The sequence below is a fragment of the Siphateles boraxobius genome, unplaced genomic scaffold (genome assembly GCF_051911475.1).
Source record: "Siphateles boraxobius isolate OS27281-9 unplaced genomic scaffold, OSU_SipBor_1 66, whole genome shotgun sequence".
NCBI classification, from domain to species: Eukaryota; Metazoa; Chordata; class Actinopteri; order Cypriniformes; family Leuciscidae; genus Siphateles; species Siphateles boraxobius.
Window position 1 is genome coordinate 30401355 of NW_027509193.1, and position 27994 is coordinate 30429348.

Sequence of the window (27994 nt, forward strand, 5' to 3'; positions counted from 1 at the left end):
AATAGGTCTCTGCCAATTAGATACACGTCAATCTATGTGTAAAAAAGAGGCAAAACAAAGTAAACCCAGAGTGCAGAGGAAGTGAGGAGGTGGAACAAAAAAAAAAAGAAAAGCCAAAAAAACATCTGGACCTCATTTGTACCCTGGGGAGAGAGAAACTAAAATACTACCATAAATGTGACTTTTTTTAATCCTCGAGTGGAGAAAACATCTTTGCGACCGTCTGCAATAATATATGTTTTTGTAATACATTTATTTTCGTTAACAGGCAATTTAGGGGTGAAAAAAATCATCACCCAGGCGTCCTAAGTTCTCCCACGCTAAGTTGCTGAGCGCGTGCGAGTGCGTGCGTGCGCGCGTCTGTGTGTGTGTGTGTGTATTACGTCGCCGCGCACAGATCGCGAGGCTGTTGTTCTGGCGACCAGCTCGTGGAATTAACGATTTTTTTATTAAACGGAAAATACCGCAGTAACAGACGCGTTCTAGAGACGTTAGACAAACTCAGAGTATTTATCTAGCTTTTTGACGTTTATCTTAACCATGGCCGCAATAATGATTATATTATCGGAAGAAATGACTCCGCAAAAGTTTTGACTTTTATTAAATCATTTGCATTGTTGGGAATCTCCCAAACGAATCCTTGAAGACTCGATCAAGCGATTAGGAATTACGGAATTTTATGTAAACTTTGTAAATGAAGATTAAAAACATCGGCACGCGCTTCTTCTCTCTGCCGGACATCGCACATGGGGTGAGTTTCACAGAACTACACCTAACAATATCTCACTGTATACATGGGCTAGTCAAATGTTACTTGGTGTTTCAATAGCTTTATGTCTTCATGTTCGTACCAGTGCGATAGAGCTGTGACCTCCACCCTTATGCAAATGTTTGAGACAGATGTGTGAGTCCTTCTCAAAATTCACTCTTCAACAGTAAATTGTGATGTGTTTAATTCGTCAACACTGACACGTTTCTATCACCATCAGCTCAGTCATTGATCTTTCTTGCATGCACCGATCAGATAATGAAATGTGTGAGATAGTCTTATCAAAGCTTTCGACTCATGCATATTCCAGTAGTGTCAGTTTAAAAGAAGTGTGACATGCACCAGCGTTTTGCATAATTTACGAGAAAGTAAACCGTAAATGTTTAATCACAGATGTAATGTGTAACATGCATGTAGTTAAACATTGAACTGCATCATCCAGACCTGCTGGACTTCATGTGTATTCCAGCAGCTCTTCATTTGTCAACCGGGACGGGCTCTTGCTGGGCTCATTGCACGCAAAGAGCTTTGCAATATTTGTAGCCGTTGCAAAACCCGCCGTGGGGATTCGTCCATCCGTCTCTGAAAGGATGGCATTGTTCTTAAAAGGTCGTATTAATAAGACAAAAGACACTATTATGTCATTCTGCTGCTGTACTGAGTTCTCTGAGTCTAGTGTCTGTTTCTCAAAGGGATAGTCCACCCTAAAATGACAATTCTGTCATAATTTACTCTTCCCGTCTTGAAACGCAAAAAAATAAATGTTTTAGGGGATTTTTTATGCAAAACATAAGATTTAGGCCTATTGTTGTCTGACAGGATTTAAGTTATAGCTCACGCAAAAATGCAGATTTCATTTTGTCATAATTTACTCATCCTCATGTTGTTGTAAACTTGTGTGATTTCCTTTCTTCTACACAAAAGCTTGTGGCACTTTTTTCTATGTAATGAAATTCAATGGTAGCTGAGGCTGTCCTTCTGCCTTACATTACCCGAAACCTGGTTCTTGATAACATTTTTCATTTTCAAAGTTTGTTGAAAGTCTTCGTTGATTTCAACATCATTCATGGTTAAACGCATATACAAAAATAGTTGCAAGACGTACAAGAATCTGTTGCGTTTTTATGAAGCTTGATAGTAAAAATCAGTGCCATATATCCTCTTAGATGTATGTTTTTGTTGTTCTATGGAAGAACCAAAAAGATTTCAGATTTTGACAAACTTAACCAAATTATCAATTGTGGGTAGGCTACCCCTTTAAGTTTTTTTTTTTTTTGGCGTTGACTGTTTTATTATGAAACTAGACAATTGTACAGATGTAGGTCAGCTCTATTGTACAGATTTTTGTCTCCTCTGGAATCCAAGGCTACATTGAAAAGCCATTGCGCTGGTTTCTGAATTTAGGTCATAGTATGAAATGCACCCGTCCCTTAAGTCCAGAATAATCATTCACTAACAACACCTCTCTGAGATACTGATTCAGAATCACACCTGTACATTCTCTCCAGGACTAGAAAAGGGGATGGGGTCGAGATGTTTTTGTAATCCGCTTTTGTGGTACACAATGCCTCCCTCTACAAGATAAGCTGATATGTGAGAGGAAACGCTAATTATCACATTGAGAGTTGTCCATCTATCATTGTCATGTGTGGGTGTGAAATGTGTGCTTGGCCACGTTATTCTTCTAAAAGCTTCAAATGGAATGATTGCATTATCTTGTCTGTTCTGGGACTGCATGCAGAGTGCTTGCAGATGCGCATGGGGATTTCTGCATGCTTTTTAAACTGCTTATTAGATGGAAACCGCATTACTAAAGTGGGAAAATTACGATGAGCAGGAATATCAGGTGTTGGATCTGTTTGATGGTTGTGGAGATTCTTGTCTAGGGTCTTGTGTTGAGGTGGCTGCTTTTCATCACGCTGCGATCCGATCTGTAGACAGAGCTGATATGGGCAGCATGTAGTACGCGTTGGCATCATGTGATGCCACGCTTCATTAAACCAGAACAAAACCAGCCACGCTGTCTCAGCTGACCACCACCGGCGTTCTTCACTCACGGTCACACTTCCGCCCATGTCTATGTGAGAGAGATTTCAGCTGTGGTCTTAATTTAATATATTACCCACTGTGACTCTATCACCAGGTCCACATGGACACTCCAGACTTTTATTGTATTTTCTGTTCTTTTTTTCACCCTGGAACTCTGCGGAATGCATTTAAACCGCATGACAATTCTCTCATCATTTATTGGGGACAAACTTGAAGTTTGTTAGCTGGCAGCGTAAACTTATCAGATTAGCCTAAATGTAGGCTATGTGAAGAGCTTTGTTAATGACAGACATTCCAATTCCAAGGAAGTCTCCTGAGCTTTCCACAGAGTTCTGCGTGCCTGGATTTAGTGTAGGCATAACTATGACTCATCATGCCACTCAGAATTTTCTCCAAGTATTCACTTTCAAAGTTTCATGATGAAGCAAAGGCTTTGCCTTCAGATATGAGTGGTACTATTCGTTATGATGGCGTCGCACAGGTCGACTGTCTGATTGTTACTTGCTGGCGCTTTCTCCTGAATTCCCCTGACCTTCATTTCAACTCTGTCCCATAAACACATGTTTCAGAATGAGGTTCGTTCCCCATGACTTGGCTCTGCGTGCCCAAAGGTCGCATATGTGCATGCAGATGTCAATGAGGAGGGATTGTGCATGAGAGGCGAAGTTACATAAAAAAAGTGAATAAATAAACGGAAATCTAAGCAAACGGAAAGATAAATAAATGTTGCAGGCGGTGGTGGGAACTGGAAGTGTGGGATTTTTGGGCTTGGTCACATGAGGGGTTACGGGTGGTTCAGGTCACTGTGTGGGCGGAGCGATTCCTCAAGGACTTTTGCGTTTAGCATTTTGGCAACAGGCACAGAGCGCTTGCAGAACGTCCTTAGAGAACCTTCTCTGAGGAAGACTGAATCCCTCAAGTCAGGCAGAGCATTTAAAACAAGTCCACCCAAAAATGACTTAAAATCACTTAACTGCTCATATCAATCTCTCTTTTCCCATATCAGGACTAGATGTTAGTCTGGACTAACATTTAAGAGCAGTAGCACTGGTGCCACTAGATGGTGGCTGCAGCACCGAATTTGGTAGTGCTACTGCTTTATGATTTTTAATCATAAAGATAATTTAATCGTAAATTTCACTTCCTTGAATTTGACTCTCAAAAGGTAGTATGAACCCTGAAATAATTCATATAAGAACATTCGACATTCTGCCACAATACAATGGTTACAGTTAATGTTACTTACTGGTGTCACGATTTCGATTTTAAATCGAAATCGATCGAAATTAATTCACAAACTCAAAAATCGAAATAAAAAATGGAATCGTCGATACTGCCACGCCCCCATGTCGTGCCCGTGATGGAAAGTTCGGATCTTTTTACTGAATCTATTGTTCAATCTCGTTCATCAAAATTAACTAATCTTAGTCATTTCAGGGGCTTTAAATGTTATACTTTTAACAGGCAAATTCCCTGAACACATCCAACGCAATCTTGATCATATTCTGAATTAAGAAATCATTATAATGCAGTCAAAAGTAATTTACAGGGAACATTAATACTTGACCTTCCGAGTCTTTTGTTAATTTGTCGCGTGACAGAGGCAATGAACGGATCGTTCATCAACGACTCATCGCGGCGCGGGAAAAAAACACACGTGTTGAAAGGCTGCGAGTCCTCTAACTTGGATTCTATGCCCGAGCCCAAACTTGGCCGATATTTCCCGTCACGATCCTCGGGCCGGGCTCTTGATCTATAGACATAGTGCGGCGTGGGACTAGATTTGATGGCCGAGTGCGAGCGGTAATGCACTCACTCTGTCTGTGCGGGAGAACAAAAAGATTTGCGGGACTCCCGCAAACTAGAAATATCTATGAATAAAACATATAAAAACTAATACATTTTTTTTCATCTGTTGCAGAAAAGCAACAAGAACAACTAAAACAAAATAGAAACGATTTACAGGCCAGAGTTTCTATTTATATCATGTTTGCAGCGTTGAGCGATTTAGCCAATCACAGACATATGTGTTGATTTCTTGAACGCAATGGCCAATCAGAAGCATTTAAGATAGACTCTCCTCACCGCTCAAAACGGACTTTTTGTTCAGCGCTGAATTCTGTAAGCTGGCAAATCCTCTAATTATAACAAACAAAGTGTAGGCTATATATTATGAAAGATTCATTGTGCAGTCAGCTTCACTGATAATAACAGAGATGTGTGAGATTGCGATGAACTGATGTCAGCTTTTTAGGAGCAACAGCAACCTGTGCTTAAAAAAAAAATCGAGAATCGAATCTAACCGTGACCTTAGAATCGAAAATGTAATCGAATCGAGGATTTGGAGAATCGTGACACCCCTACTTACAACATTAAATATATGGTGAATGTTGGTGATTTGTGGACTGAAAAGCCTTTTATAACTTGTTCGTTAATGGCACAATGTTTCTCCTTGTTTCCACATAAGCGTTGTTTGATCTGATATCTGTGGTTTATAACAGAGAATTTTGCAGCTAAATTTAATGCTTTTCACTAGATCTCGCAGCGATGTTATTAATACTGCGGCGAATTCAAAATGCTTTCTCACTGGATCTCCCAGCGCTATGTAGTAACCTGTTCTGACCTCGCGCTGCGCTGTCTAATATCGGTCCGAGCTGAAGAACGAGAAGCGCGGTTTCGTTCCGTTTTCATTTCATTTGCTGTTTGATGTTTTTCATATGAAACAGAAATGGCAGCTCTTATCGCAGTCTGGACCCCTGCCATATAATGGAAGTAAATGAGGACTGGGGAAAAAGTAGCACTACAAAAGTGGTCTAAACGATTTCTGCACTCTTTTAAGTCAGTGAACTTGAGAATATGTAAATTCATGAATGAAACATTTGGGATTTGTGAACCGCATTCATTGAAAACACTTCAAATAAATGATTAATACACAAAACGGTGCATGGTTCATATCAAGATTTTCAGTCAATAACTACGTAAATTTCTGTATTTTATGGCACTTTTTGTCATTTTGGAGCTTGACCTTTTTCATTCACTTTCAATATTTTGAAAAGAGTGTCTAGGATAATTACCAAAACATTAAGCTTCAATGTTCTATGTTTGAAACAAAATGCGGTTAATAAAATTGTCACAATCAATTTTGGGTGTACTCCTTTAAGAACAAAATACATTTTGAATAGGAAGGTATTATGGAAGACGGTCATCTTTGACGAACCAATATGTTTTGTTGTTCAGGGTGAAAGAATTGTTGGCGCTCCGGGATCAATGCATGTGTGGTCAACCAGTTCAGTATTTTTTCCAATAATGCTAATCAATATCTTTGGTGATATTAATAGAGACTGGTGTTTCCAGCGCTTTAGGCCTTGCACTGTTATAAGCCAGCATGCCATCTTGCCTCAGCCGAAAAACACTTTTGCTGGGTGTGGCAGCTGGAACAAAATAAACGCCTTCTGTTTTGGAGGCTGCTGCTGAGCAAGTTACAACTCACAGCCGGCAATATTGAGCTTGCAGTATTTGTGCCAAGAACTGGGAGTGTCGCTGTAATGACTTGCCTTTGCTCGGGCTGCTAACCTTCTTCAATACACACACAATCACTTTCTTACACACAAAGAGTTTCTTACTCTATGTACAAACAGTAGCATGCATATTTAGTATTAAGACAAATCACAAACACAATCCCATAAATGTATGTTTTATACACCACAGTTACTTAGCCCAATCTGTCTGTCTCACACAGACACATGCAGACAAGGCTCAGGGGAAGCTTTCTAAATATTTACTGAGCAGCATTTCACTTTGTCCATTTTAGGACAGTTTTGGAGCCATGGAAGAACTTCTAAAGGTCTCGCTTTCTATTCATGTCTAGCATGTGCAAAATTACTATTTATGGGTTTATTTTGCAAAACATCGCCTAACTGACATAAATCTGCCATATACAGTAGAACGGCAAATCTGGCTTAACATTGATGCAGGTGTACACAGATCTTAACTTCAGAAAAGCAACACAAAGGTGTATTTTGGGCAATATAGCCTAATGTCTATGTCTCCGTGGTTCTTAACACAAAATTGGTCACAAATTAGTTCCTGAAAGTGTTTGCTAATGAAAAAAAAAAAAAAAATGCAACTAGTTGTATAATTGTTGGTAGTTGGAATAGCAAAATAAATAGCATTTTTTAGAGGTTGAGATGATGAAAAAATCAATGATGTAAAAGGCTGTGTATCCAATCAAACTTTACTGCATTAAAAAAAATGATGACCTACACCAAAATGAATACTGGTTAACTTGCAACGAGGACAAACATGTTTGTGTCAACCACAATGTGTTCTTTGCAGTGAAACTGGCTGCTGAGAGCATGAAATAATTCAAATTCATGAGACATTTAGCCTATGTAATGTTCATTTTGCATATTGATGAGCTTATGCATGTTAATATTAATACATTTTAATGTTTGATTTTAAAGTAATGGTACACCCAAAAAATGTCATGATTTATACACCCTCATGGCGTTTCAAACCTGTATAACTTACTTTCTTCTGAGAAGGACAAAAGAAGATATAAAAAAATAATTAAAAAAACAGCGAAAAAAAAAAACCTTAGCAAAATATCTTTTGTGTTTCACACAAGAAACACAGTCGTACAGGTTTGGAAAGACAGGAGGGTGAGTAAATGATGATAGAATTTTCATTTTAAGCTTTTTAGTACATTTTTGTATTGTGTAAATTGTATATTTTACAATTACAGTACAGTGTACAGTGGTACAGTGTTGCTGAATGTAAAACCACTTTGTGTGCTGAATGATGTCGCAGCTTTCAAAAGTAAAGAAATCTTGCAACGGCATAATTTCCTCTGTAAATCCGACACTCTCTTGTGCAATGATAATGTTAACCGTTTTACTGGCCACAAAGAGGTTTGGAGATCGTTTTTGTGTTAGTGAGCCGTAAAACATTTCTGAACGATTTGTGGCTTGAAGTACTCCATAAAGCGCTGGATATAGTGATGTGGTCACAGTGAGGTTTTCAAGCGTCTACCGGGCATCAGTGCGTCCAACTGCATTAAGTTTGCAGCAGGTACTGAAAGAGATAATGCCCCCCCCCCTGATAGGCAGCGTATTGTTACCCTGACTGCTTTTGTTTGTGCACCTGGAAGAAGCCCACCGAGGAAGCCCTGTTGGAATGAAGAGCCGGATTCCTCGCTAGAGCTCGGCACTGTGGAGGGGGGCTTTGTCCATCAAACCCGTTCTTTCAGTTGTGGCATCTGTGATAGGATCAGGCCCATCCTCATGCTAACGCAAAGTCATGAATGTCCATGAGTGGCAGAAAGACATGGATCCTGCCCACATGGGGGATTTTAGCATGAGAATAGCCTGGCTCCGTGCTCTTTGGTGGGACATTACTGCTTTTACTTGTTTTTTTTTTGTTTTTTTTAAATCATTTGACGAAACAGATCTTGCACAACTTCATCTTGTCTTTTTACTGAACTAAATGAAACCGTTGACTTTCTTGCACAACTTGCGGTAACGGTTTAGACTAAAATATAGATGATTTCAGAGATTTTGTTTGCTGGGGAAAAATGCTCTCACTTCTCAGTTAAATAAATCGTTTATATTGTGTAATCGGTTGGTCTGGTCTGGTCTGGTCTCCCTCGACGATGAGAAGTCTCTTTGCGAAATGTCTTCTGAAGTGACCCGTGGCGAACGCACGGGTCACTGATAAGACTTATATGTGGGGATGCAAAACAAAACACAAATGAGCAGACATGCCAAAGCCTGGTCCCTGAAACTCAATATTACAGAAAAAACATATACGTCAGACAATGTTGTGTATTAGATTTACAGCTTGCTGTGCCAGTAATACAGTTAAAGGCCCACATGATATGATTTCTGACTTCCCCCTGTAACATATCCAGTACTGATTAGCCTGTTGAATTTGATCTGCTTTGGATCGATATCTAAACCACACCCTGGGAAATGAAACGACAAAGGGCATTATGCATCAGTTGTTTTTGAGGGCACTAGTGGCAGTCCAGACTCACAAGGCGCCCTAAGCAAGAAAATACATAACTAAAAGTATGTAAAAAAAAAAAGCAAACAAACACTTTTGAACTACTTATTAGTGCCTAATGTAAATGCAAGATTTTGCAGAGCGTTTCTAGCTTTTTGATGCCATAGAAAGACCAGCAAATATGATAATCCCTGCTGCTTAAAACATGAAGACAGCTGTATATATTTATGTAAAAAGGCCATCATACTCTGTAAGTATGATATTATAAATACTACATGCTGTTTGCATGTTTGGTGTTTTTTTAGCATGAAGGTTTAGGTTTGTTTTGGGACTGGACATTATAAATGTGTACATTTCTTTTATTTTGTGTAGTATTATATTTAATATCTCATAATTTATATATTATATAATTAAATAGAAAATCATAGTTTTTTGAAGTTGCGTTCAAAATCTTGGTTAAAAATCAAAGACGGAAATGCTCTTTCGGTTTGAGTGATGCTTCTGACAAAGAGCAGAGGATGCCATTGAGTCTTTGACTATAGTAGGAGGTTATAAGAGGCAGAAGGGGGAAGTAAAACTTTCATTTTTACTACGCCAGACACTCTGCGTGTGTCTAGGAGGAAATCTAGTCTTTATTCTAGTCGCTAGTCTATATGTCAGGAGGGTCTGGGGAAAAATGGAAGATCATTGTGCATTTTGGAGACATAGCCAATTCTTGTTTATCGTCATTTAATACAAAGAATATTTGAATCTTAACACGCCCACAAACACAAATATGGAGTCTTTCTTAGTGCATCTGTAATAGCTTGGGAACTTTTTTTGAACATGCCCACTTTCAGTTCTCCCCCATTCTGTTTCTTATCCCATCTGTCATTGTTGGATGAAAGGTACCAGACCATAATACAGCATCGTATCACAAAAGGCACTCAAGAAGACTGCTTTGTTCGTCCTTGTGGGTGCCTGTTTCCTTTGTGGAATCTCCCCCTCTTTAATTCACACCAACAACCCCCAAACGCACCCACCCTTACACACACACGCCATCATCACCCCCTCGACTGTCCCATGCACAACTGATGCATATGAGAAACACATGCGGGTCACATTTGCACAGTGGTACAGTGTTGTCATGAAGATCTGGCAGCGTTTCGTCGGTCGCGAACATGAGCACTCACACGGGACACACACATCCCATGATAAAGCAGAAGAATATGAGCATGGGTGGGGTTTGCATTATGGGGGAACAGGAGCAGGGCTCTAGAACAAAGCAAGTGCAATTTCTGTTCTAGGACCTTTCATTAAAGGATACTTCCTATGTGGAGACAACAGCAGAAAACTGTGAGAAAAGCCGTACGTGTGAAACTCGATCTTCTGTGGTTTAGATTTAACTTGCAGATTGTCACGTTTATAACGGGGATGTGCTGCAGAGTTAAAATGATCAGTGCTCTTAGTTTGACAGTTCTGTCGTTATGTGTTTTATGGTTGACATTTGATAATTCAGCCAACATTAGTTATTATTTACTTAGTCCATTATGTGGCCTTTCTGTGTATAATTATGTGGCCTTTCTCATCCTTGACGTCGAAGGTCTAGACATGCCTATACCAGCTGTAGGCTCTTTGGTAGATTAAATAATGAAGTAAGATTGCATTAGCTCTTTATCTAATGAGCAGTAGAGACGGCGTGACCATGGCTGTGGTACTAAATTAATCCTTCCTGATGTTTTTAATCACCCTCTTGTGGGCCATTCCTTTGATCTGTGTAGCAGACATTAAACCGTAGGGGGTTGGCGAGGCGGCAAAGAGTCCGTCAAGAATCTGAATCAGAAGTGAAGTGTCTGTGGCTGACATGAATAACAGTGAACCTGTAAGTAGCTCAGAGTACTAGGCTACCTCAACACACTTCAACATCCTTACCATACCACTAAAAACTGATATATACAGTTTGGGGTCAATAAGATTTTTTTTTTTAAGAAATTACTAAATTTAAGTAGTAATATAGATTAAATTGATCATCAGTTACAGTAAATACATTTAGCTATAGATGTTACAAAAGATTTTAAATATTAAACAAGTATATAAGAAATAATAAATATTTCTTAATGTGGAAATCATCATATTAGAATGATTTCGGAAGGATCATGTGACACTGAAGACTGGAGTAATGATGCTGAAAATTCAGCTTTGCCTCACCGGAATGAATTACAATTTAAAATATTTTAAAATAGAAAACAGTTGGTCAACCAGTTCAGTATTTTTTCCAATAATGCTAATCAATATCTTTGGTGATTATTAATAGAGACTGGTGAAAACAGTAAATTGTAATAATATTTCACACAAATATACATAGTCCAGCACTACCCCCAATGTCCAGAATGTGAGGCAGAGGGTTTCTCCACTCCACTGTTTCTTTTTACACAGCTCTTCGTCTCCTGTCGCGTTTCTTTCGCTCACATGCTAAGAAATGCATCTGCAAATAAACAGAGATGACAAATGTAAACCATGAGTCATGAGTTCTCATTGGCTTTTTTTTATGGATGTCTCGCAGGGGAGGAAAAGACACTGACAAGTGAAGAGTAGACTTAAGCCACACAATATTGACTAATGTTCTGAGAGGAAAAAATGCGGCTAAATGTAAGCTGAGTGGAATGGCATTTCTCGCTTTCTTGCCTGTTTTCTCCCCCCCCCTCCGAGGGCAAAACGTCTGTGTGACACCCCGCCACTGCCTCCTAGCCGTGAAAGTGTGCCCGGGCTTTAGTCAAATCAAAGGCTTAATTAGTGGAATTAATAGAGAGAAGTAAAGATAAGTAGATTATTATCAGGTTTTCTTCATTGAAATGAGGGACTAATTAATAGTGCATACTAATCATCCAAGTATCACTTTTACAAAGGAAGATTAGTGATGATATTAAATTTCAGTGTAACTATGAAAATGAATGATACCGTGAATTATGCAGCTTATTGAGGAGAGGTGGGTTTTTTTTTGCCTAGTGGATAATAAAATGGGCGAAAGAATAATGGACTTAACCCCAAAGTATACTTTAGTTTTTACGTGTATGCTCAGGTATGCATAGTGCGCGTGACAAATTTCATCATCAGCATAGTATATGCGTTGTGTTTGCACACAGCCGTTTTTTTTATTGTACAAACTCGCTACGCTCATCTCGCACAGGCACTTTAAATTGTTTTGCACTAATTTGTTTTTTAACAAGGTTGCAGCACTGCCTCCGTTAGTTGTTTCTCAGTCGGAAAATAAGCGGATCAGACAGAAGAACAACAACAATAGCAGACTTCTAGAGACGGCAACAACAATAGATGCACAAGCACTTGTATGAGCGAGTTAAAAGGTTCCTTCAATTTCTGGCACAAAATAGCGACGACAGGGATGAAACTTTCTAGCGTGCATGTGTTGAGCGCTTGTGTTCGTGCACATCATCAAATGGAGTATACTTGAAAAGGCAATGCGGTTGGTTGTACGCATACACTAAGCATTTGCGTCAAAACTGAAGTAAATGGGCCAACACATCTATAGACCAGAATATCCAACACACTCTCATGAAAGGGTGAAATTGTAACATATTGTACCAAATGGTTATTGATTATGATTTGTAAAAGTTTTTTTTTTACCCTTAAAAAATAGATACCCTTAAATAGCATGTTTAGGGATTGGGTAATGGATTTTATGGTTAGGTTTAGATTAAAGGCATACTATTTATTACGAATTCACCATCTAGTACGAATTATTATGACAGGAGATTTTTGACTTGGGGCCAGCTAACTTAAAAAAAACCCACTCAGAACACTCTAGCAAACAAACAAGAAACGTACCTCAGCTACCGCATAGTAACTACCCACATGACCTCAGCATTGTGCATGCACACATACTATACTCACATTTTTTTTTCAGCAAACCAAAAATGTACTTAAATTATCTTCTGTTAGAAAGTGGCCCTTGTCTGCCACGTTAACCAGTGATGCTAATGCAAGACGTGACTTACACAATCCCTTTTCTATAATCGTTTCCTATCTTGTCTTTCGTTATACACATCTAAAAAAAGGATGTTTATCCTTAGGATGCTATTCCAGCTGTGGATGGTGAAATCACAACAGCTCAGTACTTGCATCATAGCTTGTACAAAAGTGTGCTGGGATTTATTAGGTATTTTGCATGCTTAAGCAACTTAAGTATGTTCTGTTGTTTTTTTGTTTTTTTTGCTTGCTTTTTCATTAAAGGTCTGTTGAGTTCTTCTCAGAGGTCTTGTACGTGATCTATTGCAGACCATATCAAATCACCCGTATCCGCTCTATTGCAAAGCACTGCACTTAGGAGCTGTTCAAAGATTTTTTTGCCACTTTCCTAATGACTTTTAAGTGTGTATTGCAGCTGAAGTTAGCATCCTATCTGTGATTTAATCTGTGTTGTTTTTTCCCCTAGCATGCCACTATAGCTTCTGCTTCTCGATATAACTGGTAAATATTGATGAACAGGGGTGAAAGTCTTGAGACATAGCCTAGCTTTGTGTACATGTATCTATCTATACTGAAGTGTTGTGTCTATGTTTGTGTGTACAGATGAGAAACAGATAATCATTTGTTGTGTTATTCTGATATGTTTGAGATCTGCCCTCTAGCTTTGTATTATCTAAATGTCTGGTGCTCATCCACGTCCTGGAGATAAGAGTGGAAATGATTTCAAGGGAGGCTGCTGTCTAATATTTTGTGCTGTAGTGTATTCAGATGAGTCAGAAGAGGAAAATCTCTCCAGATAGAGGATGGACTCCCTAAAACTTTCCCAAAACTTGCTCATACACAAATCCTTTACTTTCTTTTATTTGATTATTCTACTAGGTGGCCAGGGTTCTCCCTAAATTTCAGGAGGGGAAAAAAGTGTAAAAAATATATTCATTTAAAAAAGAAAATGACATTGTTCAGTCTGTTTTCTAAAGGCTGGTCAGAAACCAGTTTACCCTCTTGATGTCTTTTTTTAACAGAAATATTCATGTTGTTACATATTTGACTGTTTTCATTTTTTCCCTCGTAGAACTGTAGATTTCTGCTTACAATGTATCTTATCTGTGTAAAAAAAAAAGTCTTTGGAAAGATATTGTGAAAAATGGTATGCAATTATTTTTTTCTCTAAATGCATGCTTTTAACAGTACTGTAAAAGTAATGGTAAAATCAAGATACTTGGTTGTTCTAAAATATCTCTCAACTAATGTATAGTAAATATTTTCAAAATAGTATTTGAATACTTTGGTAGTCACAATATAAATCCAATAAATATTATTATGCAAGCAACATAAAAAACATGATCACTTTACTTTATGAAAACTATAATTTGGATGAAAATATATCTATTGCTTATACAAGTTCCTTTAAAAGGGGATCATCATTATGTGGAAGTGGTTCAACTCATCACAAAACTCATGGTTCGGATCATAGTACAGTTTTTGAGTCATGGATCAGATAATTTTTCAGATCAGCAAGAAAAAATTAGTAACCAGTTTGGGGGTACCAAATGTAACTTTGCTTTCCGTTTATTAAAACGCACACTTTAAGAACTTCGATACCACAGCTAAAACTACTAGCCTAACTAATAAAGTTCAAACATTATTAAAGGCAAGTGAACAGTCAGTAAAAAAATAACAAATACACTAATTACAACCATAGATAAAGTTCCATAAAGTTACAAATAAGGTGAGGTCTAACTGTAGTGTATTCAGGTACCGAAATGTAATAATTAGGCCTAAATGTAAAATAACACTAGTGTTCACTGTATAAATTAAATAGATTAATCTTGTTGTTTGGTTACCATTAATGACATAAACAGCAACATGAATTCATAGGCTGCTGTCACTTTAAGAGCTAATGCATGGATCCAATATAATGATACACATCTGATGTATGTATTACTGTTTACGTTCACTTCAACCGACTGTGTTTGAGAGAATACTTGCCGATTTGACATCAATTTGTGTGTACATTTATCCTTTCAAGCGCAAGGAAATGCAAAAGAGGAATAAATTCTGTGTTTGTGCGCTATATATCTGAAACTCGTCTCTCTGTGTATGCGCATGTGTGCACAGATAACCGCGTGCGCGGACCAAATTCAGTTCTCTTTCGCCTCTTCTTTCGCTGGAATGGTTTAAAACTGCTGGAAGGCGTAAACTGGCAAGACAAAACACGTGCAAGTGATAAACTTTCACTCTATGCAAACTTTGCAAATTATCTGCGAATCACATGCGTGCCGATCCTTGGAGCCTGGATCACAGATCAACTATGATCTGTTTAACCACTAATCTGTGGTATTAAAAACGTACCACTTCTTTAGAAAGACTCTGATGTATTATGTAATTACTAACATCTGCGCTCTGGTTTCTTAGGTCAATCTGTTATACCACAGTCTATCTGTCAGCATTGTAGGAGCACTGCCTCGGTTTCCAGAACTCTGACGCTAATAACTTTAAAAATACACTTCATTTCTAGGAATGTTGCCGTTTCCGCCCGGCCGATCGATGCATGGTTATGATGGAGAGACGCTCTGTGAAACAGTTAGAGGAGGCCCCAGGCCTTGTTACAGAGAATCGGTGCGCTAGGATGGTCGGTGTGCATTGGTGTTAAGGCTTGCTTCAGCTTGCCCACATGCTCTTGATTCGTGAGAATGAGGCTACATGCAGCATCAGATGCAGCTTGGCTAGTTGCGGTGGTATTATTGTAGGACAGCATAAGATCTGAAGACATTAAAACTTAGTGGTTTTCTCTGACAGAAGTGTATATCACACATCACCTTTATTCTAAAAGCAGACAATGCACTACAAACACATTTGTGTTGGTGTATAAAGGAATGTTCTTGTAAATGCAAGCCAGGTTACCACATTACATCATTTTTTACTTGTGCAACTCTGTTTGTAAGTTTGGAGTTTGTAAAGCTTCAACATGCATTGACAGCTGTGCAATTATATGTTGACATGTACCTACATTTCTGTGCACTACAGTTCAAACGTTTAGGGGTCAGTAAGATTTTAAAGATGGTAAAAACAGTTTAATGTCACAAAAGATGTCCATCTCAAATAAATGCTACTCTTTTAAATTTCTGTTCATCAAGAATCCTGAAAAAAGTGTATCCTGAAAAAAGAGATATGATGCTGAAAATTCAGCTTTGATCACAGGAATAAATTACATTTAAAAAAAATTACAATAGAAAACGGTTATTTTAAATGATTTTCTCACAGTTTTTACGTTTAAAAAATTCATACCAACTCCAAACTTTTGAACAGTAGTTTACCTGTTTTTTTTTTTTTTTAACAAACTAAGAATTATTTTCGGTGGTAATCAGCAGCATGCAAAAGATACTTTCAAAAGAGGTTGACTTTAATTTAACCTGCAACATTCCTTTCAATGGAACTTCTTAAACACTGCATTTGTTTTGTTGTATAGACAATTAAATATCAAGTATAGGTTAAACGTAACCAATATCAGTAATAAAAAAACCTTGAATTTCAGCAAAAAACAATATGGTACCAATTATATTGTGCATGGCTAGTTCTAAAAACATCACAGACTCAAATTTTTAACATGCAACAAAAATAACGATTCTATGGGAGCAGTGCAGTGATAATGTGAACAGGCATGAGTCTATTATTGATTATAGCACGCTAGGGATGTGAGAATATTTTTACGCCATAAACTTGTGACAAAACTGGTATTAGTGATATTTTGGATGCATACCGGTATGCTCGAATTCGTGCTCTCGGATGCTCTCTGTATAGGAATATAATTTGCGGGTATCGGGGAGCCGCTATCTATCAACAGGGTATTGAAATCGCTTTTGAATGCGCGCTCGCTTTTCACTTTCGCCTTCGAATTCGCAATCACGCCTACTCTGTGCATAGGGAGAGGTGGTACTGACCGCACATTTTACAAGATAAGATATTTGTCAATGATGCTCATGATCTGCAGCGACTCTATGGAGCAGAGCAGACGCTCTCAATTTGTAATTGCCCATTGTCCAACTGAACTAAATGTTTTTTATTTCTATAAAAAAGCAAAACGACAGTGGTGTTGACGCCACGGTGGGCAAGTAATGTAATTAGTGTATGGCCGAACACCACGTAAAACCGGTAACACACCCTACCGCAGCAATCCTGTAGCATGCTTGAAATTATGTGTTAACCAATCAGAATCCTCAACCAGGACTATTTGTTTCATAAACTGGCATACTTTTAAAATACATATTTCTCCAGTCGTGGAAGTACGTGTGAGACCTGGGTCATTAGCATGGTGGAATGAGAGTGTGTTGAATAGTGCTTTGTGGACTTGGGACTCTCTGTGTTCTATCACCTTCGTTGCATTGACTGGCTTTGAATCATAACTCTTTTGGCTTAGTGAAACAGATGGAATTTTCCTCCCCCATTCCCTCCCCACCCGTCTGTAAGTGCTCTGCTTCCCCCTTTTACATCTGATTTTATGGAACCGGCTAGCATATCAATACAATTATGTATGACGTAATTGTACAGCTCTCCAGGGCAAGGGATTATCAGTTTAATGATCATGTGCTATGAACTGATTGCATTTTGGTATTATTTGTATTACAGTCCCTCTACAATGCATTCAAACCTGCAACAACATTTTTGCGTACAGTGTGCGTGATGTTCTGGTAAAGGTTTCCTCCAACTGCTCTTTAGCACATTTGTGGGATTTGCAGTTGAATGTGCTGTGTTTGCATCAACCTGATGTGTTATAAAATTTCCCAAGAATAAGCTCTAGGTAATGGTGCAGTTGTGGTGGAGCTGAAAAAATGCGGTTATGTGGATGGTTATACTTATCACGATGGGTACAGGATGTAGTATCAGTAGCTTTGGTGCCTGAAGCTCTTCATAGAGCACAACAACAACATTAGCGCAGAAAGGGAACTTTGCTCATCTATTTACTGCAGACCGCAGACAGGCTTACACTCAAGCTGGACTAAAATAAGTGGCATAAAGTAGGGATGGGCATTTTTCAAAAAATATTGTATTCAAATATTTGGACTCCTAAAATTGAATATTCTAATTTTAGTTTATTTAAATGACGTTTCACAAGAAAGAAGCGTATGTCTCGCAATCATTTTGCTGTCTGATAAGGTATCATCTCGGCTCATTCTGGTTATTTAACATGTACGTGATCGCAAACATGAGAACCAGCCATAATAAGCTGAAGTGAAACATCTGCCAGATAGAGGTTTTGTTTTTTCCAACTGTGTGTGGTTGCTGACAGTTTGTGCAAGCTGCAAAAGTGTAAGATCTCTCTGGAGAAAGAGGCAACTGGTGTCCAACTGATGCTAGGTAACAGGTGCGTTGTGGGAAACACGGTTGCATAGACGCCACTAACTAATTGGGGCTTATCAGGTATTGCTGGGAAGCACAAACAACACCTGGGGCCTTTGTAGACTTGTCTCAAAGATGTGGGCGGGGTCCTGCCCAAGTCTGGGGTCATCAGTTCAGGTTTCACTGACTGTGGAACGAGAGATGGTAAATACATGGTTGCCTTGTTGTGAACTCTAACAGTGACCTTTATGATGATTCATTTCTGATCAAATCAACATAGGTTTCTTGAAGTTATGTCAGTCTGTCGCACACATTTGACACAAATTGAGCGGCTTTTTGCCGTACCTCAGCTCATTTCCTGCCGCACGTATTACACCTGTAAGAATCCGAATAAACTTCCTCTGCTCTGCTTTTGTGTCTCTCACTTCCACTGAACCTTTCCCACATTAACTGTCTAGCTCGCCACCAGTCAGCTATCAAGTCTGAACAGGATGTTAGTCTTCTGACACCACAAACACTTCCTCTGGCCGCAGCATAGTTGTGTACAGGAAGACTGCTCTTCTTAGCCAGCTGGACTGAGGAGTCCTGCTACTGGCGATGCATTTACAGTTTTGTCTGTGTGCGCTATACATGGACGTTTTGTTTATCTTTCAGTATGATGAATATAGTTTTCTGTAGAGGAAGAGACAAAAGATTTATTTCAGAAAGGACGATCTGGCGTCCCTTCCAGTCTGCAGTTGCAGGACAGGGCGGGGATACTTGTAAAGTGGGGCAGGCCGGAGACGGCACTGCCGACAAACCAGCCCATCAGGTTTCACAAGCTGTCAAATCCCATGATGAAAGTCGGCAAGGTCTCCAAGGTAACACGGAGGACCAGAGTGCATGTGAGCGAGAGCTTGCAGATGACACCGTGAAATTACAAACATAAGTTGTCAGTAGCGAAACTACCTACTTAAACTTGTTCTGAGAGTGAAATTTCAGTGGGTGGACGTAGAGCTGTTTTGAAACACATCCTTCGGTTTCTGAGAAGACAGCTTAAGCGTTATGATGGGTAATTTAAGTTTTAGTCGGATGCTATAAGCTGTTGATTGTTTAATGAAAATAGTTTGAATTATAGAGCTTGCATTTGGTAGTTGATGCATGATGTAATTTTGGAGCACAGTGTGTCTTTAGAGAGTATCAAGTGAAACATAACCTGGACAAGGAGACCATTGTTCTTCGCTGCTGCTCAAGGAAATGGCCTTGCTGGATATTATTGGCATTTGGCAGCAGGTTTGTGGCACTGTCTGCGCAGCTGTACCTTATTGTGTGTTTGTAGGTGACTTAGACACGTTTCGCGGTATGTTTACATAAGTCCGCATCTGTGAGTCTGTATGTGAGGGGTTTTAAACTGTGTGCAGCGAACAGAGATGTCAAAGTGAGGTGTGTGCGTTACACAGATGTCTTAGATTCCTGCCTTTGTCTCCAGATGCCATTCCACATGGTTGCGTAGTCTCTACAGTGACTCTGACGGGGGATTTGCGTCTTTCAGTGTTGAGGCTTTGGAAGCTTTGCTCTGGCCGTGCTGATGATGTGTCTTGAGCAGTGAAGAACAGCTATGTTTGACCCCACTTGTGAATGGTGTAGTCTTTTGTAACCACCTCCCTAGAGATATTCTAACCAAATATCTTGATTTGCCTACTATATTTAATCACACAAGTATGCAAGTATACACCAAAGCACATCCCATTGCATTCAGACTTCACTCTAAGTACTATGGGATGTACTTATTGGGGTCTTTTGTCATTTGTGACAGTAGGTGGCAGACAGGAAATTAGAGATCTGGACATGATACAATACTGGGGGTTCAACGTATTGAGCATGTGTGCCAAACCACAAGGCCACAGCTCAAAGACACCTTGTGGCTAAATACTTTATCTCCTGGAGCTCTCTTGTTTGCCCTTCTGAATTGAAACAAAAGGCCTGTTTGCATGTGATTTGACACTTCTTTTCTCTCATGTTTTTAATGTAAATGTAATATTTAAATCTGTAGTTTAAAGTCGCAATGAAATAGAAGTTATTTCCCGTATTGTGACATACATCAGAGTGAAATGGATTATCAAAAACCATGTAACTCATGCACTTGGTTCTATCCATAGTTCGTTGATTGGATGGAGGCAGATCTGAATGCGAGCTTGCAATTAATAGCAAGAAAGGGACCAAGTTTAAGTGAGAAGATAGAGCTATGAAATTAAAAATTGTTTAATTAAAAATTAAAACATGAAACGTATGTTTAGAAGAATTGTACACAGTAAGATCGTTAAGATACATTTAGAAAATAGCCAATTTTAAGTTTAAAAAAAAAATTAAATCTATCTATATTTGTATATCAATAGTGCTTGGACAAATTATTTGCAGGCGTGTAGAACCATTCTGAAAAGTGGGAAAACACATGGATATTATCTTGGATATTACATTTTCCACAACTTCTTGGCTATAAAGTAGTTCCAGTCTTGATGGCAGGTGCATGTTACTTGACACATTATAAAAGGCACTGGACAAGCAAATTGTATGACAAACTATTTAAATTTCAAAATTGCGCAATTTTAGCAGCTAGCCAAAAGCTGAATGGGGTTACTGTCCAGGTTAAAATCTAAAATACTGTAATTATGTGTAATAACGTGACTGTAAGTCTGAGGCCGGGGCAGACGCAGGTAATCACACTTGTTTGCTCACATTCTCTGTCTCTGACAAACATAGAACCTTGTTACTCAAATCTGAGCATTATTTTTTATGCATTCAGCATTCCGGCGTCATCAATTACTAAACATTCTAGAATGTCAATCTCAGCATTTCCCCTTTGTACATAATCATCAGCAGTTGAAAGGGGGTTTTAGATTAGGGGAAAGTTTATAGCCTTTGTTGCCTTGTGGAAATGACACTCTAGTCATTTATGTTGGAGATCTTGGTGATTCTTGTAAAATGTGATAGACATTCAGATGACAAGGTGACGGTTTCTGTGACGTTGTTTTATGCATCTCGTGAGGTTACAATACGCAGTCTGAGAGTAGTAAGACTAAGCATCCAGTCCTTCATACAGTGCAGTTAAGTGTAGGTGTAGAAGACTGTCTGTCACATACACTTTTATCTTACTTCATGGGGCAAGAACAGATTGTAGTTGAAGGACAGTTCTGGCATGGCGCCTTTACTCAGAAGGGAAATTCCAGAACACTACTTGAGCTATTTTTGGTTTCCAACATGTGTCTGATCAGTGCAGGAGTACTGCTTGATCCTTAGATAAAGCCTAGCGCACACTATGAGGATGAAGCTTGTTAGTGAGCAATTGTAGAGTCCGGAGCAGAGTAACCTTGTGTCTGTAATTGTGTATAACATAACAAAAATGTTTCAACCTGGTATTAGGATGTGTAAATGGGTTCTTGAATGTTTTATGTATTCTGGGAGATGTTTGTGAGAAAACCAAAACAAGCGATTCCAACTTCACTTTGTTGTACCAAACGCAAAAATCATAGCTCCCCTCCTTATCTTTTTCATTCACTTCCTTTCCTGCTCACTCGTAAGATGTGTAACATGAGTTTGTGCATATATGTGTGCAGCACAGACTGATCCCATAAAAGTGATGTAGAGTGTGATGAACTTAGAGGGTAGGGTCTAGACGAAATCTGAACACAAGTGATCACAGGAGATTAGAAATGCATGATAATACCAGGTAGAAATGGTAATGCAGCTAGGCTGACGACTTCTTAAACGGATCACTGAAAACACATCCTAATACCAGGGGGAAACAGGACCTAATGTGCACAGGCTGACAAGATTTCACCTTAAGGTTTAAGTCAGACTTTGCATAGCATTATGTGGGCAATATATCGTTTAGACGATAATATCCAATTGTTGTCTGGACGATATGCAAAATTGGGATATCGAATATTTCATAATTTGTACAATCCGACCCCCCAAACATGAAAAGAGCTGAAGGAAGTTAAAGAGAAAACAAATAACGCACACTATAACCTTCTAAACAATTATATGTAGCGATTTTAATACCGTAGGGGTTTGTTTGACTGTATTTTATTTTTTGTACAAAATCACGATCGTTCCTCAATTGCACGAGAGTAAGCTGCTTAAGTTACTAATTTGCAATATACAACTACGAAGTTCTTACCTGTGTGTTATGACGTTTAGGTTGAAGCAACAATCCAAAATCGTAAAGAGAAGGCAAAATATGCGTTGTTTGTGGAAAAATGATCTTAAGTTAAAAAGTTTTTCTTAAATGTCTGTGGCGTCCTCGAGTGGTGAGCTTCGTGATTGCATCATTAGAAAATTGCGTTGTATGAGTCCAAAACATGGAATACATTTTCCCAAGAGATCGGTTCCGTACGCATTACAAACCGAACCATTCCGGTGGTTGGACCATTTTTCCTGCCGACCAAAATCCACGCTGGAGCGAACACCACAATGTTGCGCAACATCAACTGGCAAATGTAAAGAAAGCGGAACGAAACTCATTATTTTGTGCTTTACGGACCATTTATCATTTCGGACAAATATCAGTGCAGCGCGATCCGATCTTGAAGCAACACCGTTGCTACATAAGAGATCCAGTAAACAAAGCATTTGAATTCGCCACTTAAGTAATAACATCGCTACGAGATCTAGTGAGAAGCATTACAATTTCTCCATTATTAACTGATCAAACAGCGCTGATGTGGAAACCAGGAGAAAGATTGTTCCATGAATGAACTAGTTATAGGTTTTAAGTCCACAGATCATTCACCATGGATTTAATGTAGTAACACTAACTTGTAAGCATGGAAGTTTGGCAGAAATATTAAAATGCTTTCTAGTTTGTCACACATCTTTTTCGAGCACTTCAAAACTCAAATGTTATATGTTATTTAAATTTTATTTTTAATGTGATGACCAAAACATTATTTGTTCATCCTTCAAAGATTACCCCCATTTATAAAACTAAAAGTTTCAAGATGTAGGAAAACTCACAATTATTTAAAAATAAATAGGAAATTTCTATGGCATTTCTTTATTTTTGCTGTATAGAAAACTTACTGAACCGTGAAACCACTGTATCGTATCAAAACAAACCGTGAATTTTGTGAACCGTTACACCCCTATTAAAAATATAAAAGAACAATAAAGACTTTGAATAATAAATGACTATTGAATAATATTTTATTATTTTAAAAAGTTTAGGAGTCTTTAAATCAATAATGTCTCATATCTTTATGTACTAGTATTTCTATACAATAATAGGTCATATGCAGAAGTCAAAAGACCAACTGGACCTTCTTTACCAGTTTGCACACATTTCTTTGAAGGATTGCAAAAATATCGTCTGAATATCGATATCGAGATATTGAAAAAAATATCGAGACATTCATTTTTGTCAATATCTCCCACCCCTAGAAGCATATCATTAGAGCTGACATTAAAATGGGTTTGAAAGATTTTTACCTGCAACAAAATTGCCCAAAAAAACCAAAACTTACCCATCTTCCATTGTTTAGACACACAAGCCAAATGCGGGTAGATTTTCCGTTTGGCGAGTAAATCTAAAAAGGCTATCCGCCACACTGGCGGGTGAATGTTCCAGACATCACAAGTCTCCCGCATATTGATAGCGGCTCCCTGATGCCCGCAAATTAGTTCAAATCTCCTGGAATCTAGAGTGAGCGAGAAAGAGCGCGCACATACTGAGTTCCAAACCGTGTAGCGCGCGCACGCCTGAGAGGGAGAAAGCGAGAGACCTTGTGTGTGTGCCTCAAGAAGCGTGTGTGAACCTTCTTCACACCTAAAATAGACGTACACTAAATATATTTCTTTAACTTAAATAATTAACAAATTAAGATGACAAAAATAAAACACTGAATCAGTTTGAAGCTTTGAAAAAACTGCTTTTTTTCATCAGACTACGTTTTTTTCGTCAAATAAAAATAGCAGACCTACCTCAATCCACAGCTTGTCTAGTTTTTACTTAAAAAAGTAACATGTCTGCATGATGTGGGGTTAGTCTGGGTCTCCGATGGTACAGATGTCCCAGGAATACAGAGATAACGTCTCGCTAGAGTGGCCAACTTCGGAAAGCGCCTTTCATTTGCTTGTGGATGTTTGCATCGCAAGTGATATTGCATTGTAGCCTACTTGCACTAGGCCTACTGCTATTTTAATACCGCGTAGCATATTTTCCAAGTATTCGTCGATCTTTCTGTCGAAATGGTGCCACAGTAGCTACTTCTTTTCGCTTGGTTCATTTTGCTTGCTTAGCTTGCTTTGCTTGCTTGCGAAATATGTCTTTAGGCGCGTGTTGTTGCGCGTGTCGACGGACGCGCCCCGTGATTTAACAAATATAGGCTACATACTGTTTTTTTTTAACCATGCAGCAAATAAACAAAAAAGCTATATATATATATATATTTACAGTAATATTATTAATAATATATTATAATATTATATAGTAAATATATACTTTTAACCGTTTAACTGATAGTATTAATCTGTAATTTTTTTTACTTTCGGTAAAGTATCTGATAGTTTTACAAAACCTTCAAATGTTCTGTTATGAGCACTAGTTCGATGCTCACATCTTTCATGTCTTATATTTGTTGCTCTGTTTTGACTTCTACTCTAGTCATTCAACATAATACCTTATCTCAATTAAATGTTCTAAAATGAATGTACATGTGACACAAAAAGGCTGTTTATTATTTTGGCCGGTAAAAAATATGCTTGGCTGGTGGATTTTTTCATCTACCAGTCCCTGTGGCAGGTGACCCAAAAAGTTAATTTCGGACCCTGGTTGCCCAATCAAACAGATTGTTTGGTGCTGTTAGAGGTGCAGAAATTACAACTTTTAATTATTTGGTCTATTTTTTAACATTTGGCCTGCCAGTAATTGTTCTTTTTTGTACTTGTTTCCAGGTGACACCGAAGAGCTTCCTGGGCCACTGAGACGTGCCTTCGGGCTGGGCGTCTCGTTTCCTGTGGCCCTGCTGGCCGAGTCAAGCTCTGACAACCTGCCCTCTGAGTGATTACTGGCTGTCCAGTTGCAGGGCTTTGCCAAGCTGTCACCATGAGCAAATACTCCCAGTACTTCAACAAGTCCCTCATTCAGGTCCACTATCAGTTTGCCAAGAAGATGAACGCAGCAGATTTTAAAGAACGCATGGAGAGTAAACAAAGCCTGGACACCCTGAAAATTTTATTTGTCATTATCTGCAGTATCATCATTTTGGAAAACCTCCTGGTGCTTATTGCAGTGTTTCGCAACAAGAAGTTCCACTCGGCAATGTTCTTCTTCATCGGAAACCTGGCCTTCTCTGACTTACTGGCTGGCTCTGCTTATATCGCCAACATCTTTCTGTCAGGCCCTAGGACATTTCATTTGGTGCCTGTCCAGTGGTTCATACGAGAGGGGACTGCTTTCATCGCACTGTCCGCCTCAGTTTTCAGCCTGCTGGCTATCGCTATCGAGCGCTACATTGCCATCACCAAGGTCAAGGTTTATGGCTCCAACAAAACTTGCCGCATGTTCCTTCTGATCGGAGCGTGCTGGGTGATGTCCATCCTTCTGGGAGGTCTTCCCATTATCGGCTGGAACTGTATTAACAACCTGGAGGATTGCTCCACTGTTCTGCCTCTCAACACCCGATACTACGTCCTGTTTGTCGTCACCATCTTTACCATCATCTTGTTGTCCATTGTGATCCTTTACGTTCGCATCTACCTTATTGTGCGCACCAGCCAACAAGAGGCCACCAATTCTCCAGCTTACGCTCTCCTGAAGACCGTCACGATCGTGCTGGGTGTCTTTATCATTTGTTGGCTGCCTGCCTTCACCATCCTTCTCTTGGACGCTTCCTGTCCGATCACGCAATGCCCTATCCTCAATAAAGCTGACATCTTCTTCAGCATTGCCACGCTGAATTCTGCGTTGAACCCGTTGATCTACACGTTGCGGAGTAAGGACATGAGGAAGGAGTTCCTCAGGGTTTTGTGCTGCTGGGGGCTGCTCTACTGCGGCAGACCTCCTCACCGCTGCATGGTGCCACTCAAGAGCTCAAGCTCAATGGAGCACTGCACCAACAAACACGAAAATCAGTCGACTCCCATCATGCAGGACTGCACTACCTGCGTCTGATTTCGTCTCCACAGTTCCCAGGTGGTTAAAGATAAGGGGAGACTCCATCTTGGAGACAAGCCACAGAAGACAGAAGCGTTCAGAGACCTCGTGGATGAAATGAGAATCACAATCAACGTCTTTGGACTCTTGCATTTAGAGCAGATATCACAGGTGTGGTACTGGACTCGCTTGTGTCCTTTGTTGCTTCTATCCTTGCAAAGGTTTCTGACCATCACAGAATAAGACAATCACATATTTTACATTTTCAGGCAAATTAAAGAAAGGCAATTTCAAATGGGAATATGTATTTTAGCTCTTTGACAGAACACGAAAAACCAAAATGTAAAATATTGCACTTTGTAGACTTCTAGGCAGTTTGGGATTGTTTATTTCTCCTGTGCTGACTAACCTACCAGAAGTCAAATACAAGATGTATCCTATCCTCAAGTTCGACTGCCACTGTCATGGTTCAGAGATATGAGAGGACATAATGAAATGTAAGGATCGACAATGCACTCCACATGAGCCAAACCACCACGCATGCTTGCAGAACCTTTTCTATGTATTTATCGAATTACTTGGTATACATAACACCCTTTGATTACCGACAATAAAAGTATTCCGCTTCATTGTATTGCATGAAAGTCTAACCTGTGTAAAAATTAATATGTATGGCAAACCTATGTACAATTGTCAATGTTACTTCTAATTGTCCATCTAAACTCACTTTCCCTTTCTGTTTTATTTTTGTTTAACATTCCTAATGTTTCCTAAGAGGAAAGCACAATCGGTATATGATTACTGAATTCCTGAAATGAGTATCTCACAGCAGCCGGTGTAAATTCTGGATCTGTTGGCATGACAATGTTGTAGCGTTGCTGCGGCAGCGTGTGCTTCGTTTTGTGCCCTCTTGACGGATGGAACTCAATAGAAGAATGAAGTGTTACAAGCGAACATTTTCGCTGATCGACAGTATTAATGAACTTTATTGTTCTCCTGTTGATTATTGAGCTTGCAGCAACAACAAGGCTCACATACTGTGAAGTATTAACGACATTTAACGTTAATTTGAAATTGATAGGCCATTGATGGGACAAATTGAGTATGACTTTCTCTCTTTTGAAGGCATATTCATTCTGAAATTTGGGGGGATGTTAGGTGTTACCCTGTCTTTTAATGGATCAAAAGTCTTCTGAAGAAATTAAACTTCCTTCAACCACAGGAAGGCTGGTGTTTCCTATGCTTCCTCCTGTTGTTATGAATTGACCTTAATGTTGTCATACGTTAATGTCATCAGCCCAACACTTTCACTCACACAATAATACCCATTCACAGTTTGATCCCAACATATTTTAGTTTCCTCTGTTGATCGGTTTAGTTCAGCAGAGAAAGCACTTTGGCAGCTCGTCCAATGCCGGTCTAATGTATTTTGGTTTTTCTTTTTTTTAATGCATGAAGAGTTTAAGCCTGTGTGAGCATCAATATCACTCCGTTCAATGTACAACATTGCCTACCCTGTGGAACAATGCTAGTTTTTTTATGATAAATATATTAATGTATGTATGTATGTATCTATGTACAGAATGTATGTAACGTGTATACGTGTAGAATGTCTTGTGTGCAATAGCCTTGTGTTTAGTAGCAAGCTACCTGTGCTAAATCGGTACAATCCCAAACACTAATGTAGGTACATACACATTAGTTCATTCCCTTTTTTTTAAATAAAAAAAGTCATTGCTTGA

General features: G+C 39.0%; 1 protein-coding gene across 1 annotated transcript; it reads left to right on the plus strand.

Moving 5' to 3' along the window:
• The first annotated feature begins 127 nt into the window (after positions 1-127).
• Positions 128-27994, plus strand: s1pr2 (sphingosine-1-phosphate receptor 2). Its single transcript, XM_077213497.1, has 2 exons — positions 128-751; positions 25052-27994. The coding sequence occupies exon 2, from the start codon at positions 25203-25205 to the stop codon at positions 26268-26270; it is 1068 nt and encodes a 355-aa protein (XP_077069612.1). The 5' UTR covers positions 128-751; positions 25052-25202; the 3' UTR covers positions 26271-27994.

Coding starts and splice junctions, on each gene's coding strand:
- s1pr2 (XM_077213497.1), top strand. CDS start 25,203: ATGAGCAAATACTCCCAGTACTTCAACAAGTCCCTCATTCAGGTCCAC.